This window comes from Ambystoma mexicanum, chromosome 1p (genome assembly GCF_040938575.1).
Source record: "Ambystoma mexicanum isolate Mex_15411 chromosome 1p, UKY_AmexF1_1, whole genome shotgun sequence".
NCBI classification, from domain to species: Eukaryota; Metazoa; Chordata; class Amphibia; order Caudata; family Ambystomatidae; genus Ambystoma; species Ambystoma mexicanum.
The window spans coordinates 86,717,417-86,737,921 of record NC_090921.1 but is presented as its reverse complement, the minus strand read 5'-3'; the positions used below and the strand labels follow the sequence as shown (position 1 = coordinate 86,737,921).

The 20,505-nt window shown below is 47.2% G+C and overlaps 1 protein-coding gene across 13 annotated transcripts in view; it reads right to left on the bottom strand.

Annotated features, from left to right (window-relative positions):
- CAMTA2 (calmodulin binding transcription activator 2) overlaps positions 1-20,505 on the bottom strand; it is a 1,813,542-nt gene that overhangs the window by 1,218,578 nt on the left and 574,459 nt on the right. For 8 of the 13 annotated variants that reach the window (XM_069643632.1, XM_069643658.1, XM_069643676.1 and 5 more), the window contains exons 7-8: positions 6,785-6,938; positions 5,754-5,813 (exon numbers count right to left, since the gene is read on the bottom strand). In XM_069643632.1, coding sequence (XP_069499733.1) covers positions 5,754-5,813; positions 6,785-6,938 — 214 coding nt within the window. The remainder of the gene's footprint in view (positions 1-5,753; positions 5,814-6,784; positions 6,939-20,505) is intronic. The other 5 variants (XM_069643667.1, XM_069643714.1, XM_069643723.1 and 2 more) reach the window with 1 other exon arrangement.

Here is a 20,505-nt window from a genome sequence, read left to right as displayed (position 1 = left end):
GTTCAACGGGGCATCTCCACGATGCCCAAAGGCGTGCGGCCAGATGTGGTGGCGTTGCCCACATATACAGGGTGTGATGGTTCGTGGAATAAGCAAACCTTGGGATAACGGGCGAGATGTACGGCGTCCATTTTACTCATCCAACATGGAGAATCACATTGCGGCAAGTAACGGTATAGCCGTTGGTTCACATGAGGAAGAGGCTGTAGCCACGCCCCCAGACTGGCGAGCAGTACTTCCGTATCCATTACCCGCACATCGGCGCGTTGCTACTCTCATTCCAGAGTCCAGCCGCACTTCGCAGACGTAAGTATGCATTCGTACCCGCTGCCTTTCCACTTCTTTCCTTGTTAGTATAACTAAGTTGGCTATAGTGTGTCTGTTTGTCCGCTCCCACTTGATGTTGAAACTCCATTTACCGTTCGCTTTAGGCAATCATCAGATCGTGGCTCCGATCCTCCGCCTTCTTCTCCGCCTTCTGTGGAATCAGAGGAGTTCATGTGTTTACGAACCTATCATTCATCTAGGGATATTAGGACGCAGGTCTTGGTACGATCTTTAATATAGAGTCAGATTTCCTTCATTGGCATTTCTCTTGCTTTTCCATTCATCACAATCTCCTTTCTTAAGGATTCATTCATCTCTCTACAAGGACCATTACGCTACCTACTTCCTCCCAGTACTAGCAGGGGATTAGTCATCAGAGTCTCCTTCGGGGGGGGTAAGCTTAAGTGACATTCCATCTCAGTTAACAGGATCAGGATTGGAAGGGGAAAGATTAAGTCTAATGTTCATTCTTTACACTTTGTTAGGCTTTGCAACTATTCCCCCTGTTTTCTCCAAAACTGCCATCCAGGAACTTAACCCTCCGGTCTTCCGGGCCTGATTTAGTTGTTTCTAGGGGAAGCCTTTTAGAGATCAGCCAACATCCTCTCTTTGGGTCTGTAACTTCTATCCTTCATGTCATTAATCCCTCTCTGTCTCTACTTGCACCCAGCGCCTATAGATCTTGGAGAAGATTAGGAAGTTCAACCGAAGGGGCTGATTATTATCCACCGGAAACATCTCCAGGGAGCTGTCCTCAGGAAACTACGCTCTCTAGCAGCCCTGCACAGGGTTTTTTCCCTGTAAGGGGTTTTTCCCTGGAGGCTCCACCACTGTCGGACTCTCTGAAGTCGGATTGTGGAGGGGCTTCTAGGTATTTTCCCATTACTTCAAAAGATTACAGAACCATCAATCCCAAAGAAGAGAGAGGTAAGAGTTTTGTTTGTCAGTATTGGAGTCCGAGTACATGTAATGATTTTGAAATATCACAGTTAGCAACGCCCAAAAATAGGAACGAGAACAGTACTCTGACTCGGATACGGATTCAGAAAATTCATTGATTCTAAAATGGATCAACAAATACAGCAATTGATAGCGGCAGTCCAGTCTCTTACATCCGAGGTTCAAACTCTTAAACAGGAAAATGCCACGTTACTACAGAACCAACAGCAGGCAGCACAGCAAAACCAGCAGCAGACAGCTCAGCTAGCAGCCGCCCAACAAGCCATAACAAACCGATCCCCCCACTGTTCGGAGGTGCCTCCTGGGCCTTTGTCGGGAGGTCAGTTTGACGGAAATCCACATAAAGTCAAAGAGTTCTTAGACGCCTGTACCATTCAATTTGCATTCAAGGGTACCTATTTTCACATAGATAGAGACCGCGTTGGTTACCTGATTTCCCAGGTGACCGGACCTGCATTAGCTTGGGCAACCCTATTGGTCACCTCCAATAACCCGATCTTGGATTTGCACACAGCCTTTTGCAATAGCATAAGAACGATGTTCGGGCGACAAGAGATACGGGTTGCTTCTAGGTATTTTCCCATTACTTCAAAAGATTACAGAACCATCAATCCCAAAGAAGAGAGAGGTAAGAGTTTTGTTTGTCTGTATTGGAGTCTGAGTACATGTAATGATTTTGAAATATCACACAGGGCTACTGCGACAACGTGTGGGGGTGCATGGCTGAGTTAACAGGGGAACTCCTCTCCCAAGACCCGTTAACAATGCTGTTGGGCCTGCCGCCGAGAGACTCATATTTATAGGTATCCCAGAATGTGAGAGACGATGCTGCGGGCAGGGAGGGTCGCACTGGTACAAAGGTGGAAGACACGCGGCACTCCAAATAAGGAAGAATGGCTTGTCAAAGTGAAGAACATGTTTCGAATGGACAAATTAACGGCCCTGGTAAACGTCGAGGCAGGTGCCTTCCGGGCGGTGTGGGAGGGTGTTAGACAAAAGTGGGGTGGGGAAGTGCAGTGAGCTATCAAGACCGCTTGGAGGTTGGGTGGAGAGGGGCAGGACGCTGTGTAAGGGCTGGGGTGAGAAATACGAGACTCTCTCCCCCACCGATAATGGAAGAATGAGGTAGGGGAGCTTACAACTGCTAAAACTGTTGAACTTTACATTGAGGATCATCAGGACACAGTAGGACGATCAATGTCAATGGTACCATGGTATTAAGGATAGCGTCTCCCAATGAGGGACGTGGACTCATAGCAATCTCTTTGAGGAATTGCCAATCTTTTAGAGGATCAAGAAATCAGTTGTTTTGGGGGTTAAAATGGGATGGGGGTAATGTTATGATTTTTTAGGACACAATTTGCTGTCGATTGGATATGTCGATTGCTGATGTATTGATGGTCCTTGTTATGTTCTTATTTTAAAAATGCTAATACAACCTCAAATAAAAAAAATAAAAAATGTCAGGCGAAAGGAACTCTGCGATTAAGAGTCCATCATGATGGCAGAAAAAAACTATCTGAGGGACCTCGACACGTGAAGGACCATGGGTACAGTGGACGTCACACTAGGGATAGTATTATTGGCACGCCCTGTCGACGTCCCTTTTTGAGTTTCGAAAACAACTAATACTCTGCAGCTTCCACTAGATGTCGGCCTATGCATAGCATGTGATATAAGCAGATTCCACAAGCCTCAAATATAAATATATATATATATACACACACACACCGACGATGACGTCGACTCGGGATTGAAGCCCTTGAGGGACATCGAGTTGACCGCATGGACGCATCCTCGGTCCAAAAAAAAATTCCAAAAACAGCTGCAGCTGGAAGATATATCATAAGATGAGGAATAAGTGAGAGGACACAAGCCATTTGAATTTGCAGTATTTACAAAGAATACGGGTCATCTGCGAGGCCAGTGCCAATGCCTTGTGCCTTAGGTAATCCATAATATGTTGTCTATCAGGTCTGCTAACCACAGGCAAGCCAGAAAACAGTATGTTATCAACCGACTCCAGAAAGGCTTTATTCAATCTCTATCTAAATACAGCCTTTCTCTTGTGTGTCGTTAATTAGAAGATTTTAGTTTTCTCCATGTTCATAGAAAAGCTAGAAAGCAACCCTTGTAGACCGATTGGTGTGCGGTCAATCAATAAAAAATTGTCTGCATAGGCGAGCCAAATTAAACTACATGAGCCAAGTGTGGGTGGTACAAACGAGGCCTGCTCGGTAGATACACCAAAATCTAACACACAAAGTGAGGAGGTAGGGGGCCAATATGCACCCCTGTGTTAATCCAGATTTAGTTGGAATTTTCCTGAACAAAGAGCCATTCTTGTCCAAGGATATTTGGATAGTCGGGTCCTCGCGAAGAACCATGACTAATTTCAAAAGTCCCCACGGTAATCTCCAAGCATGAACTTTCTCCATAGGCAGTTGCGGTTAAATGTATCAAAGGCTAATGTTAAAATCAATTGAAGTAAAGTATATAAAATCATACTTTTCGTTCCAAACGTGCCCGTGTAAGCACCTAAGGAGAAAGCTGCTAAAATTGGTACTGTGTAGATTCCTGAAGCCAGTTTGAGGTTTGTTATACCTTCCCATGCTCACAGCCCATTTTTCCAAATGATGGAGCAAGATAGAGGTAAATATCTTACTATCTGCATCAAACATTGTCATCGGACAGAGGATTATTTCTGGGGTTGGTTTTCACTTCCTTTTCAAATACTGGAATGCAGATGATTTATTAGCTCACATCCTCCTGGATACGCAGGAAGATGTGGAGGAGAACAGGCGAGAGCTGCGCTAAACCTAAGTAGGAAATGGCCACCTTTCTGCGTATGGACTTGTCGGGGCCCCTGTTCCAACTATAATTTATTTATTTATTTGTATTTGTAAAGCGCACCAGCAGTCCAAGGGCATTGAGGCGCTGTTGCACGAGATTGTTTATTTACACGCAGTTGTCTTAGTTACATAGGCATACTTGGTTCTTGGTTACAGTGAGCGTGATATACAATTATCTTAGTTACATGAAGTTTTCTTGGTTATATAGAGATAACTGACTCTTGGTTACAGTGAGCAGTTCAAAAATAGTCAGACTGGAGGATGCAGTCTTCATAGGATAAAGGTGAACAACAAGGTTTTGATTAACTTCCTGAATGCTAAGTGAGATTCGACCTTTCGGACCTGAACGGGGAGGGGGAGGAGGGGTAAGGCATTTCAATGTGTTGCTGCCAGAACTGGGAAACTAGATCCTCCTGCACGTACTCTCCTTGGTTTAGGAACGGATATCCTATTGTTGTAGGCCGTTCTTGTGGGTCTGGTAGGAACCGGCTTAACAACTCTTTGAGCCAGGTACAGGGGTGCCCGTTTGTGGACACATTTATGTGTTAGAACGAGAGCTTTGAAGACTACCCTCTCTTTAATGGGGAGGCAGTGCACTTGCTTCCTGGTTTCAGATGAGTGTTCCCTTTTGGGAATGCCAGTGACTGCCCTAAGGGCATTATTCTGGACTGTCTGGAGTTTGGTCAAGTTTTTGAAAGATATAATGAGGTGAGATCTTTGCTAAGCTGAAAAGTACCCTCAGCGGGCGGTTTTGACAGGGATCCCAAGCTGGCGTTACTCAATGTGTGGGGAAACGGCATACTCCAGGTATGAAAAGCTTTTTTACAGCAATGAGATCGCTAAGAGAGATATTGCCCAAAGATGGCGGGCTCAAAAGCCATCTACAGTCTAGGAGGAAAGGTCTGGACTGGACAAGTGATGGAATTTTAAAAGTAAAGGCGTGCCAAAGTAAACATTATAAGGTATAGGGGAAGTGGCATTTGGCAAACTGTAGATGGAGTAACAGTGATGCACTTAGTAGGAAGGAAAAAAATCGATATCCGTTGCTCTGGTATGGCTGGAGTGGTCTGAGGATCATACTGATGTAGTGTATCAATTAGGTGGGAGGGGTGGGAACATGAACCTAGTAGTCAATGGGTGTGGGGGATTACACTCTGGAAAGTACGACAAGCTAATTGTTCAGGTGCTCCACTTGAGAGTTAAGAAAGCAGATGGTTATGGAAAAGGATGTTTCGATATTCCAAGAACGTGGACCTTGTTTCATCTTCAGTTAAAAATTGTTACTAAAAATACATGAATGGTGAAACAGGAGGTTCAAATTAACATCTCTATAGACCTGTTGTAAAATGGATACTATATGCGGATAACCGAAAGCAGATGGTCAACAGCTCCATAAAAAGTGAAAATCCAATTCAAAATCAAAATTGAACCTTCTTAGTCATAGACTTTAATGTAATGAAAAACCACAGACCAAGCAAAACAAGTAACGGTTCTGCAGCTCTTGTCCATTAATAGGAGTTTAATGAGAGGCCCAGCAACAGCAGATAGAGAGGCCTGTGGTGAAAAGGAGGATATGGTGTGAATGAGTGAAGATGGAAATTATTGTTTTCTTACCTTTGAAGGAAAGAACTCCAGGTTCTAGTACACTACTGGGAGAACTCAGATGGTGGGAATCTGAGGAGAAAATGCCATCAGAATAACCATGATTTTGGTGCGATACTAGTGAGAAAATCAGACGTCAACAAGTACATCTAATAATCTTAAATTATGCTATTTAAAAAAAATAGATCCATTGTCTATTGAATACATTTAGAACCTTGACCGGAAAAAGATCTGTGTAGTGTAAAAATGTGTACAACCATGTGAAACTAACACTAACTATGCAGCAAGTGCAATCATCGTAGCAAGTGCAAACAATAAATGTTACCCGATTTTCTTAATGGTACAAAAAGATGGCCAATTCCTTGCCTGTGTACCTTTGCACCATTTCATCAAGCATGAACAATGTCAGGTGGTTCCTCAAATCACTTGGAAGTTTTAGCCTTTCAGATGCGTTAGCCGACAGTCAAGTGATGAAAGTGTTCTTCCACCATAGTCATGCACAAAGCATTCATATTGTGTGCAATGCACACATCAGGACTATTTGTCTAAACTGAGACACCTACCAGATCTATATGACTGTGGGACCTTTGATCCTTCTCTGCACACACTGGGCTTGGGCACCTTTATGACATTTATAAAGATCCTAGAGAATGGAGGGGGTGATACTTTTTATTGCATTAACGCAATCAGTATGAACACATTATGGCATCTGTCCTGTGTTCATAAACGCCCAAACATCTTCCCTAGAGGTGCAACAGACATTACTAAGGTTATGGATGTGAGCACAGCCAATTGTAGAGAAAAAGGAAATATGCACCCAAGGACCCTGCAGAGCCCCTCAAAAGCGAGGTCCCAAATATTAGTAAGATGTGGATCACTTGCATTCATCAATAAAAGGCATCATGCCTTCAACAGAATCTATGCTCTTCCAAACCAGTACTCTTTTAAAAACCTTTTTGCTACAACAAATGACATCACAGGTTCATTATACAGGAATGCTTTTGTCTGATCTAGTGTTGGGCTAGTGAGGGGGATTTGCTTACACATGGGTTTCAGTTGATTGATGAGTTCCTCCTTGGACCACTTCAGCCACTCCTTCCTGTCGCTGTTGATGGAGCAGAGAATGGGCCCGCAAATCTTGCCGCAATCCTCAATGGCTGGGACGTTCAGGTAATGGACTAATACAATGTCAGGATTCTGTGCCAGAGCAGAAAGATGAGAAACCATCAGTGGGCCAGTGGCGAACAAAGGGAAGACCTACTCGCAATGTAAAGTTATGTTTTTGTGTTCCATTTTCAGTGAAGGATTTGGGATACAAGTGTTCTCTGAACAATCCAGTACTTCCATCTGTTGGTATTTCAAATGCATAACTTTTCCTTGTTTGGTGATCACATTTGCTTTGATGTGAGAGCCTATTCTAACTTTCATATTTTGAAGTATTGAAATATATATGCAATACAGTATTTTAATATAGCAAAGTACAATAAATTGCAAATTTACTGCAGGTTTGGTGACAAGAGTCAGCAGGAATCATATTTAGCAAGCATAGGTACAGAAGATGAATGTGAAGTGGTATGGATCTTGGAGAAACACAAGGGAACGAAGAACAGGAATAACAGAATGAGAATCTATGAGAAACGTTGAACTTTCAGAAAGTGCACACATGCTTTGCAATTTCAGAACCAGATCAGTCTGAAATAACAATTTCACATTCCATCTTCAGCAATTGTCACTAACGCAATGTTGGAATATGGTAGCGTTCTAACTTTGTGTACCCTTGCAAAATCCTTTGACATCAGGAAACATACAAAGACAAATTCTCAATAAGTGAATTTACAAACAAAAGCTTGCATTATTCTGCAGGTTCAAATGTAGCTCCAAGAACATCTGAAAATAATTGTGGAGGTTTTAGATCCAAAGCACTTGTGTTGCAACTGAAAAAACATTTGGAAACCGTTTTAGAAACTCTTGGGGGCTTTTTCCTCAACATGGGTAGAAGGAAAATCCGGGAAAGAAAGACAACATAGATATTAGCAACAATCACTTTAATTCTGAATTCATCAGTGAGTGCTTCAGGAGATGCAAGCATGATTCAGCCTGGTTTGTACAATATATTACTTAATTAAGGTATTAGGAGTATTTGCACGCGCTGAGGACTTTGTAGCAGCAAGTAGAGTTTAGATTGCCCTAGAACCCATGGCTATCCAATTGCTCAAATAGACTATGCAAAGAATGCGATCAAAATACGACTTAAAATCAAACCCCACATCATTGAATACAAGGATAATCTGGAATCCTTGTTGTTGATGGTTGCTGTGCAGGCATGGGTAAATGCCCACGCTGTATATTACTGAAAATATATGGTCAATTAAACAATACTAATATATATCAACAGGTAAAGACTATATTTAAGAAATCGAGAAATAAAGACAGTGGGGTGGCGCCATAGGGACACCAAAAAGATTAAACATGTTGCTTACCTGTTCGTTTTTTTTTCTTTCTGGTTTCATTTGTCATTTGGTGTTCCCTTTGCTTGATTTTTTAAATATAGTATGTACATTTTAATGTAGATTCATTTCTAATACAGAGTGTTTGGGCATTGCGCTATTGTTAACATGTATGCCAACTGTACATTGTTGACATCCATCCACCCACCCACCTAAGAGCTAAGAATGAAACCTTGACTGCTTTTCCCATCTTTCCCTTGGAGAATGGGGAACAACATGAGGGATGCCCCTGTGAGCCACTGACAGGATGATCTTACTAAGCCCTGAGAGGGCATTCAGAAAATCCACTTATCAGTAAGTTACCACTTCTAGTTGCATCCGTTTTTATTGAAAACTAATGGGACTTCAGGTTTTTCCAGACATCAAGAAATATAATAATAATAATAATAATAATAATAATAATAATAATAATTTGGCACTTATATAGCGCTACGAACCCTCAGGTATCTGAGCGCTGCTTATTATTACCCACGGTGTGTGGTGCTCATTTATCGAATTCGGAAGGATGAAAGGCTAAGGTTGGCCTTGCCGGGATTCGAACCTGCGTTAGCAGGCTCTGCACGGATGTCAAAGCGAGCGCTGTACTTGCTGTGCCACTTGACCGGCTTCTCTGCAGATACTAATCTACATTGTTAAGTGCCTTCAACCTAGGTTGTGTGCCATGGATGATTTTTTTTATCTCCTAGATATACCTGCATTTTCTTGTTGATTCTTGTTCTTAGTCTTTGCCCTCCCCTCTTCACAGTCTGGTTAGTAAAAGGCTTACACCACCAGGCGGGCACAGAGATAGTTCTAAATAATGTGTTGTCACTTTAAAGCTTTGAGAAAGAGCTACGGACAATGTGCCCCTTAGCACTGAGGCCCTAACCCTATGAACAGAGAGTCCAACCACCCTGCACCGTAAGGTTTTGTTCCCCCCCTCAAGATATAAAGCACAACATGCTAAATCCTAAACCATTCAAGGACCCAGCAAGCACAAAACTGGCAGCACTAAGGCACAGCAGCTCTTATTGTCAGCATAAACAGCTATAATAAGAAGGAACAAGTTACTTACCTGTAACTGTTGTTCTCCAGCATGGGTCTGGCATGGATTCACATGCTCATGAATATTCCCCGTCGTCAGGCCGGGAATCCTCGGTATAGAAAAAATCAGTTTCAGTTTTGTTTCTGATCTGTCTTTCTCAGTAGTAACCAATCACTGGTCTCTGGGTCATACTGCCCCCAGCCAATGACTGCCCTCTCCCTAAACCCCTCCCCTGGCAGCCATCCTCAGATTTGGTAGCACATGAAGTGGCAGTATGACCAAGTGAAGAGCCGCAGAGGGGTAGGCAGGAGGGTTCGCATGTGAATCCATGCCAGACCCATGCTGGAGAACAACAGTTACAGGTAAGTAACTTGTTCCTTCTCCAGCATGGGGTCTGGCATGGATTCACATGCTCATGAATATAAGAATACATAGCAGTATACACATGCACAACCACGGGAGTTGGCACAGGCTCAATATCAAGCAATACAACAACTCAACATTAAGCAACTCTTACCTCCTCACCAGACTCACCTTAGGCGAACAGGTTGCGCAGCACTGCCTGGCCGACTCTGGACTCCTCCCTGGAATCCCGGTCGACGCAGTAGAATCTCGTGAAGGTGTGCGGCGACCTCCACGTAGCAGCCCTGCAGATGTCGAGCAGGGGCACACCAGACAGGAACGCTGTAGTAGCAGCGATCGCTCTGGTCGAATGGGCTCTCGAAAGGCCGGGCATCGATCGGTTTGCCAACCGGTGACAGTGCATGATGCAGCCGGAGAGCCATCTGGAAATGGAGGTCTTCGAGAGAGCCTTCCCTTGATTCACGGGTCCAAAGTTCACAAATAGCTGTGATGTCTTCCGGAAACTCTTCGTGCGGTCCACGTAGAACTTCAACGCTCTAGCCACATCTAGCGAGTGCAGAGTCCTCTCAGCCGGTGACGAAGGCGACGGGAAGAAAACTGGCAACACCAAGTGCTCGTTGAGGTGGAAGTCCGACGGCACCTTGGGCATGAAGGAGGGGTGCGTACTCAGCACCACCCTCGTGTCGTGAAAAGTCAAGTATGGAGGCTTGCAAGACAGGGCCTGGATCTCTCCCACTCGTCGTGCAGAGGTGATGGCCACGAGGAATGCTGTCTTCCACGACAGAAACTTCAACGGCACTAAATGCATAGGCTCGAATAGGGCCCCCATGAGCCTAGTTAGTACCACGTTGAGCTCCCACGCCGGGGCAGGGGCCTTCACCGGCGGGAATGATCGGAACAGTCCTTTCATAAATTCCTTCACCAGACGATGAGACCACAAGGACGCCCGTCCTGTAGTTCTGGTGTAACGTGAGACGGCAGCCAGATGTACCTTGATGGAGGCGTGAGATAGGCCAGCCTTGGCCAAAGACAGTAGGTACGGCAATACTTGAGGGGCCGTAATCCGCAGAGGGTTAATCTTCTGTGCTCGGCACCAGACAGAGAACCTCTTCCATTTGTGTCCGTAGCACTTGAGAGTTGAGGATGCCCTGGCCTTTGCAAGAACCTCTCTGCAGTCAGCCGGGATGTCGTATCCTCCAAACTCTAGTGCTGCAGGAGCCAGGCCTGCAAGTTCAGCGACTCTGGTTCGTGATGAAGAATGGAGCCTCCTTCTCTGGAGAGAAGATCCGCGTCCGCCGGTAGCTTGACTGGTGTGGACGCTGAAAGTCCAGAAGGTCCGGGAACCAGATCTGCCTCGGCCACGCCGGTACGACGAGGATCTTCCTGCACCAGGACCTCTTGAGCTGGTTGACGAGCCGGAGTAGCAACGGCAACGGCGGGAATGCATAAAGGAACAGGCCGTCCCAGGGGAACGAGAAAGCATCGCCCATGCTCCTCAGTTGGGGAAACCTGCTGGCGAAACTCCGGCACTTGGAGTTCGCCGCCGTCGCAAAGAGATCGATCTGGGGTTCGCCCCATCGTCGGAAGAGTCGGTCCACTTGATCCTGGCGCAGTTCCCACTCGTGGCACGAGCGCAGCTCCCTGCTGAGTGAGTCGGCGATGGTGTTTTTTATCCCTGCCAGATGAAAGGGTACCAGAAACATCCCTTGTGCGATGGCCCAATGCCACAGATCCTGGGCTTCCTTGAACAGGGCAGGGGATCTGGTTCCGCCCTGCTTCCGAATGTAAAACATCGTGGTGGTGTTGTCGGTGAAGATCCTCACCACCTTGCCCTTGAGGGACGGAAGGAAGGACCCGAGGGTCCAGAACACTGCGCGGAGCTCCAAGATGTTGATGTGGAGAGTCTTCTCCTCCGAGCACCAAAGGCCTCTCGCGTGGAGGCCCCCGGTGTGCGCTCCCCAACCTTCCAGGGAGGCATCCGTCGTCACCGTCACCTGGTGGGCCGGGGCTAGGAAGCCTGTTCCCGCTGTCAGATGAGCGCGGACACCCCACCATCGTATCGCCTGACGGAACGTTTCGTCGAGCGAGATCCTGTCCTCGAAGCTGCCCGTCGTCTGGATCCAGTGGGCGTTGAGGAATTCTTGCAAGGGCCGCATCCGAAGTCTGCAATGGGGCACCAGATAAATGCAGGAGGACATCATTCCGAGGAGGGACTTGATAGACCTCACTTTGGCCACGTCCGTGGCCAGTAGACATTGCACCTTTCCTAGGATGGTCCTTATCCTTTCCTCCGACGGTGAGGCCCGCCGCGCCACTGTGTTGAGCTGTGCTCCCAGAAACAGGGCGACTTGCGACGGGACCAGGTGGGATTTTGGAAAGTTGATGGAGAACCCCAGGTCCGTGAGCAGCTGGACGGACTTCGCAGTGTGTTCCACGACAAGCTCCCTTGTCCTTGCCCGTATGAGCCAGTCGTCCAGGTAGGGGTAGACGTGGATCCCATGCAGGCGCAGCCGAGCCGCCACTGGTGCTAGGCACTTGGTGAACACCCTGGGTGCCCATTTTAGTCCGAACGGGAGGGCCTTGAACTGGTAATGCCGCCCTTTGACCACGAACCTGAGGAACTTTCGGTGCCTCTTTAGAATAGGGATGTGGAAGTAAGTATCCTCCAAATCCAACGATGACAGGAAATCGCCCTCCTCCAGCTGTCCCAGCACGTGCTGGAGGGTGACCATCCAGAACTTCTGTGCCTTGGTGTATTTGTTTAGTCGTCGCAGGTCCAGGATGGGACGCCATCCTCCTGTCTTCTTCCTCACGAGGAAGTATCTTGAGTAAACTCCGGAGCCCCGAAGCCTTTTCGGGACGAGCTCGATGGCACCTTTCCTGAGCATCGCCCGTACTTCCAACAGCAGTTGAGGGACGTGATTTTCCTTCCTGGCCACGGGAGGAATGCGTGGGCACCTCTTCTGGAACTCGAGGGCGTGCCCCAGGGCCAGGGCGTCCAGCACCCAACGGTCGGTGGAGATGGACTCCCACACGCCGATGAACTTCGTCAGCCGGCCTCCCACCGGGGTGCTTCGGTGGGGGCCCGACCTGACGGATGGTTCAATCCTGCTTGGAGGCCGCTTTGCCTCCTTGACCACCTTGGCGACGACGGCGGGATCCACCTGACTTGCCGCATCCCCTGTAAGCCTCCTGCGACGAAGACCTTGCCGCTTGACGGTAAGTAGAGGAGCTGCTGCCGGCTCCCTTGGAGGCACCCTGTCTGCCTCCGGAGCTCCGAAAGGACGGCCGTCGCTGTTGGAGCACCCCCAGTGCACGGGCCGTCTCCGTGTCCATCTTGATCGCCTGAAGGGATTCATCAACCGCCTTGCCAAAAAGGTTGTTCCCATCGAAAGGCAAGTCCAAAACCTTGGTCTGAACGTCCTGGCGGAAATCCGTCGCCCTGAGCCATCCTCGTCGTCTCCGGCAAACGCGGTTGCCCAACTGACGGAAACCGGTGTCGACGATGTCCGTAGCCACCGTAATGGCGTGGTCCGAGGCAATCTCACCTTCCTGCAAGATTTCCAGGGCCTCAGCCCTCTTGGCATCCGGAAGGAAGTCCAACAGAGGGGCGATCTTAAACCACAACTCCCTGTCATAGCAGGCTACGATGGCCAGGGCGTTGGCCGCCTTGATGGTCGTCGCTGCAGATGAGATGACCCGTCGTCCCATCGCATCCAGTTTCCTACCCTCGCCGTCCGGAGGGGAGGTTGAAGTCGAGGCCGATGCCCCCCCCGCCCCCGCTTTCTTCTTGGCCGCCGCCGAGACGACCGAGTCCGGGGTAGGTTGCGCTTTAAGGCACAAGGGGGCAGCGTCGGGGACCCGGTACTTCTTCTCGTACTGGTCCCTCTTCGCAGGAGCCGTGGCAGGGTCTTGAGGAAGGCGAGCCCCTCATCCCAGATGTCATCAAGAGGCGGTACGGCGAGGACCGTCTTCCTTTTAGCCTTGCGCCGCTGGTAAAGGAACCCCTCCTTCTTCTTTTCCTCGGGGCAGAGCTGGAAGAGCTCGGATGCCCTGGAGATCATTGCATGGAAGGATCCAATCTTGTCAGGCGGGGACGCCCGGGCAGGAGGCGACGGGGGACACGTCCCGTCGTCACCTCCGTCGTCATCCGTACCCGTCGTAGTTGTGTCCATGCCTGTATCATCCCTGTGGGTAGTGGACCGGGGGGAAGGCAGAGAAGGCCACAGAGGCGGGAGAAGAGGCCTAGGATGCGTCCTCCTCCTCTTAGGCGGTGGGCTCCCCGAAGGTCCTGGCTCCGGATCCTCCGTCGGGTCTGGCTCAGGCTCCTCCGTCGGGGGAAGGGGCAACCTAGTCCTTATCTCCGAGCATAAGGACTGGATGGCTGACAAAATGGCCACCGAAGTGTCCTGCAGTGCCGGAAAGGACGGGCGCGAGGGCTCTTGAGGAGCCTCGTCTGCGTCACCGTCGCCCTCGTCGGGATCCCTCCCGATGGGCTGTGTCTCCTCCACGACTTGGATGAGCTCCTCTTCAGAGGTTGTGTCCGTATCCATGACGGCCACCACCCCCTCCCCCCTTTTTCCAACGAGGACTTTGTGGGGGTCTTCTCGATGGGCCTGAAAGACGACTCCCTCCGCGGTGGCAAGGAGACTCTGCTACCTGAGGGAGCCTCCACTGGTGTAGCCTCCACAGGCTGAGCCAGGGCCGCGGCGACATCCTCAATCGAGGTCCTAGCAGGGTGAATCATGGCCAACGTCACCTTCTGTACGCCCGGGGCCTTCACCTTCGGGGGAGGGTCCGAGCCTCGCTCCCCCTCTGCCGGAGTCTTCAAGATCGACCGGGGCCTCTCCAGAAGCTTTGCCGGGTTCTCGGACTTCCTCTTACCCGAACCAGAGCGTTGGCTCGTGGTCCTCCAAAAGCGTAACTCGACGAAATCTTCACCCTTGAGGGGCGTAGAAAACTCCGAAACGGATCCCCGTTGATCGGAAGTAGAAACGGTGGAGCTTGAGGCTCTTTTAACCGAAAAAATGAGAAAATCTCCTGAAAAAAGCGTGAAAACGCAGCAAAAGCTCGAGAGCTAAGCACGAGGACTCCCAACACTTGAACGTGCGGTAAAAATCTGAGGATGGCTGCCAGGGGAGGGGCTTAGGGAGAGGGCAGTCATTGGCTGGGGGCAGTATGACCCAGAGACCAGTGATTGGTTACTACTGAGAAAGACAGATCCGAAACGAAACTGATACTGATTTTTTCTATACCGAGGATTCCCGGCCTGACGACGGGGAATATTCATGAGCATGTGAATCCATGCCAGACCCCATGCTGGAGAATAGTGAGACAAAACATGTGTCACTTAACGTCCACATATCAATTCAGCATCCTCTCCTATTGCAGAGAAAGGAAATACCAGGGCAGGTGGAAATGTGAAACACTTATTTGCCTTGCTCAATCTCCTTGACCTGTCAATGAAAATGCAACTGCCATCATTTACAAGGTATTGTAAGCCACGACTCTACAACCCTCTCTCCTGAGCCCCTACATTCACCCCCCCCATGCAACCTACACCCATCATTGTCACCCAAAACACACACATATCTTCGCTACCGGGCTAAACAGTGATTATCGGTCAATACAGACCTAAACTTTAATTCTTTGGTCACTCTAGGCCTAAACTGTATCTCTGTGTTTGATGCAAAAATTAAGAATCAACTAATCTCGACTATCCCGTTGCACTTATTACCATCTCTCCCTTGTTCACACAGAGAATGTTGACGCCCTCTCTGTAAAAATCTCCTTCTCGCACAACAACACTATGACAATGCACCTTATCTACCTTGCTCCAATACCCCACGGCCATGGACGGACAACCATCTCAACCATCACATCCACTTCCACATCCCTACAATTGCTGCATAATTACAAATCCTTCCTATGCTAGCTGCTCTAGCTAGGTCAAAAAAACTGCTCACTAAAGAAAGAATCCTCCCTCTCCTAGAAAATCCTACTGAATTGGCCGATCTTCACAATACCACTATCAAAGAGGTAGTTGACACCATTGCCCCACTAAAGGAAAAAAAAGCAAAAAGGATCTTTCACACTAACTCTTGGTACAACCAAGAGCTACTCGACCTAAAAGCACTCAAAAGACACGCCCTGAACAGATGGCAATCCTGCCCTTCGGGCTCCATTCGGGACTCCTACCCATCAATTGCTAAGCAATACAAAAATTCCATTGTCACAGCTAAAGCCGCTGCCTACAACACCAGAATTGACAATGCCAAATCCCACTCTCAAGAACTTTTCGCCATCTTCAATGAGCTGGTCGTTCCTCCCTCGTCCAAACATCAAACCGTTAAAGACAAGAAATGGTGCAACGTCATCCAAAATGCTATGCTGAACAAAATCAACCTACTCCAAAAGAAAATCACACCCAGCTTTAACAACTTACCAAAGGTCACCAGCACAACACACACTGCATCTACATCTAAACTCCCTACCCCTCCTGGCAGCAAGTCCCCATCGCCATTTACCTTCAGAAATGTACCCATTCCTGAAGTTTTACTAATCATGAAACAAATAAAACCTTCACTATGCAAAGGTGACATCTGTCCAAACATAATCAAAGACTGTTCTGAAGCACTAGCACCCTTCATTACAACCTTTATTAATGCATCATTTACTTCTGACTCGGTACACTCCTCCCTTAAGGAAGCATGGGTTTGGCCACTGCTAAAAAAGCCCACTCTAGGCCCTGACTCCCTAAACAACAACTATAGCCCCATTGCCACTGTGCCTTTCCTGCTGAACATTCTGGACAAGGCTGCGAATCTAAAGATCCAAGCCTACCTGGAATTACACAACATCTTGGTAAAGAGACAATCTGGTTTTCGTCCACGGAATGGCACGGCATCAGCGCTGCGACTTAAAAAACCAACTCCTAAGAAATATGGACAAGAGCAAATCTGCAATCCTATTTCTCGATCTGTCGGCAGCGTTCAACCTGGTGGACCACAAGGTCCTAAAGAATCACCTCACAGACACTGCCCACTTCTCCACTGAGGCCACTACCTGGATTGCATCCTTTCTGGAGGGCAGAGCCATGAGGGTTTTCTCACCAGGCATCAGCCACTCCCTCCCCCATTAGTTGTGGCGCACCACAAGGTTCCTGCACCCCTCCTATGCTCTACAACCTATTCCCCCTACCACTCTTTAACGACCTAGAAGGATTTGGCATAACTTTCACCAATTATGCCGATGATACACAAATTTTTCTCCCACTAGCTGGTGATTACGAGCAAGACCTAAAAACCTTGCAATATACTTATGCTATCATCCAGGCCTGGATGGCAACAAATGGCCTCTGTCTCAATGGGGACAAGACAGAGATTGTACTGGTTGGCCCTAAGGAAACCCTAAAACAATTAGACGGCAAATACTGCAACTTCAAAATAGAAATCACAGTTTGCGCTTCTGTAAAAAGTATGGGAGTTTACCTAGACTCAACTTTGTCCATGGATAGACAAGTAAGCTATATGTCCTCTGCAGCAGCACTCAACTAAAATTATCAATGCTGTACTACCCCACCTCTACACTGAAAACTGCCTCAACAATGCCAGGGACACTATAGGTGCAGAATTGGACTATTGCAACGTCCTCCTATTGGGCACCTCCGCCAAAAACCTCAACAGATTACAAATTACACAGAACAACACGCTGAGAGCAGCTCTCAGTATCCCCAGGCGGGAGCACATTTCCCAAGCAAGACAAAATGCCCACTGGCTCCCTGTCAAAGAGTGCATCTTGTTCAAGACTCTCACTATCACCCATAGATGCCTATCCCTATCTGTTCCCACCTACCTAACAGAACGAATACACCAAGTGCAGACACTCAGACCAAAATGGGACATGTACACACACCAACTCTTAATTCCTGCCTTTAACAGAACCAAAGCCGGTGGGTCGAGTTTTGAAGTATTAGTACCAACATTCTGGATCTCACTGCCACCTAAATTGAGATCTGAAACCTCCCTCACAGCCTTCAGAAAGGCTCAGAAAACCACCTTACTCAAGTCAACGTGCACTTGCCCTACTGTTGCCCTGTAACCCTGGAACATGTGCAATGTCTGTAGCCAATCTTTTAACTGCATCTTCAATATTGAACCTATGTCAAGTGAGTATTCTGTAACAGCGCCTCGATGCCCGAGTGCAGTTTGTGCGCTTTAGAAATGCAAATAAAATAAAATGCACACGCTCATATCTTCTTTTCTATTCCCAACCTCTCTCCCAATTCTTCACTATGTGCTTTTGTATCTGAAAATCAGCTCGTCCTCCCAACCCGTCAAATCTCATCACTATCCTTTCTACCACTCAAAAGAGATATTCAGGTGACTGAAAACATTTTTAATCAAACCTCTGTGAGAAACCGAAGGGTATTCTCGCTCCTGGAGCCCTTGGTTCCTCTATGCAGGTGGCCAGGAAAAGGCCATCGCTATTAGATCCCGACCCTGGGGGCAGAGAAGCAAGGGAGGATCACCTGGGTGGAGGATCCTTGGGAATTGGCAGTGGGGTGCCCTTGGGCGAGACATGGTATCCCCATTTTCCTATTAACAACCAAACCAACCATTCCCCAACCTTATGGGTTATTGTAAGCCAATTCACCTCATTTCTCCACAATTGACACTTGACAGTACTGGGACGAACAATAGGCAACCAAGAGCAACGAAGACTATGCTGTTTTATCACTCTAGTACTGGGAAGAGGAAGATGCCTGCTAAGAGTAGTAAAGGTTAGGCATGTCCCTTTAATGTCAGGCAGGGCTGAATAATCATCCACACCTGCAGACAGTCAAGGGGCTGTAGGTGTATAAATGGAGCCCAGTGGGAGAGCAAATCAACAGAAGTAGACCAGGAGGTCGGTGCAGGCAGCAGAACACTGAATATGGCTCGGGAGTGGGGACTTTTGGGATCAGAGTAAGAAAGCTGAAAGGAGCCGTTCAAGAAGGCTGCCCCATTACTTTACATTGAACGTGCTCGTTCCCCTGTGGTGGAGGACCATCCCAGGAGTGTCTGAGGGGCAGGTACTAGAGCCCCAACACAGAAAAAAGAAAGCTGTGTGATCTGTGCTGCAGCACAAGCAATCAAAGTGACCAGTGAATTTCTAATGCTTGAGAAACCCGGGGCGCGGTTATGAACTGAAGCGTTTCCTGAAATAAATCGCATCGGAGTAGTTGCGTGCAGTAGAAAACATGTTTTCAAAGGCATCCGAACAGTCAATTGCTCAATTAAAGGAACATTAACAACTATATCTGTTAACAATACAACCAAGGGAAATATTTTCACAGTGGTCGCGTGTGACAAAGAATATGTTTTCAAAAGTCTCTGAACCCCAACGAACAGTTACATTGGTTCAATATTGAATAAAAGGGAATATCTTGCATCGGAGTGGTCGCGTGTGGCAAGAAACACGTTTTTTCGAAGGCCTCTGCACATTGAACTATGCATTTAAAGTGTAAAGAACAATTATTGAACTCCATATGAAGGGAAAACAAACCCTAAGCCAGAAGTCTAATTATTGACTTGCATTTACACAGAGCAAAGACTTTACTACTAAACAGAATTAAACAGTTGAAATTTTAAGGAGAGAAACTTTAAATCAATACAAATCATTATACATTGAAGTGCTAAAATGAATATAATTATAAACCAATCACACTATGCCGCAATATAAAAGGATGTGAAAAGAACAGGCAAACAAAGGCTACAGAAGCCTCATTTATAGTGACAATATCAACTTGTAGGAAAGCTACACAATTATCTGAACTGTACACTTGAAAACTAAATTCAACTAAACTACAGAAGACAAAGACATTTTGTGTTTCTTTTTGTATTGTGACACTTGGACCTTGGGGAAGGGAACCCTGAGTTCTGACTTGGGGAAGGAAACCCTGAGACCTGAAGAGGCTATTACATTCTAATTCTCAGAAAGGGAATATTGAGAGTTTACTTTGCTGGACTGTTTTATAAAACAAAAAAGAAGTTGGAAGAGAGCAGTGAGCTGGAAGAAGCTCAGGAAGTTGTATTGAACACTTTTCTTTTTGGTTTCTGACATCCCTATACATTGTATAGTTATAGTTGTGAGGGCAAGGATAGGTTTTGCACTGAATTCAGCTCTTTGACTCAGACTTTCAAGTTTATTTAGGTAGGGAAATCCCACCTAAGTATAGGACAAGTTAGGCCCTTTTTCCATCCTGACATTTAAGTTATTAAACTTGGTTATTTTGAATTCAGAATCTGTTGTCTGTGTCCTTTTTCATGATGCCTTCACAGATGGTGTCAGTTGTGGTATGCAGCTCAACTGAGGCAAGTAGGGGGACCTTGAAATTTGAGAGGTTGGGTGCCAGAGCATCGGAGCCCTCAGTAGCCACTAAAGGCTCTATCGGGTTCGATATCTGTAGCAGTAAGGATGAAATAATTCCTCCAGGTGAAACAAGACTGATACCCATGGACCTAATATTGATTCCACCCCCCTAATACATATATATGCGAGCAGCCTAGTTAGGGTTAGCATGAGAATATGGGATTAATGATTTATCACCGGTGATAGACCCAAAATTCCAAGGTGACAAGGTATTGTTACAAAACCACAGAAAGAAACCATTTCAGGTTTACCAAGGCCATAAGATTGTTCAAGGAGAAATTAAGAGAGCAATGCTTCCCAGATTCAAAGGAGGTACAGAGAAGGAGAGCCTTCAGGAGCCCCTGTTCCCTGCCATGCATAGTCTGCCTGTCCATTGCCACATCGGCCCAGGTGTTAAAGTCACCTCCCAGAACGAGGTGTCCTGACCTATCGCTAAGTATCTTGGGGAGTGTACCCT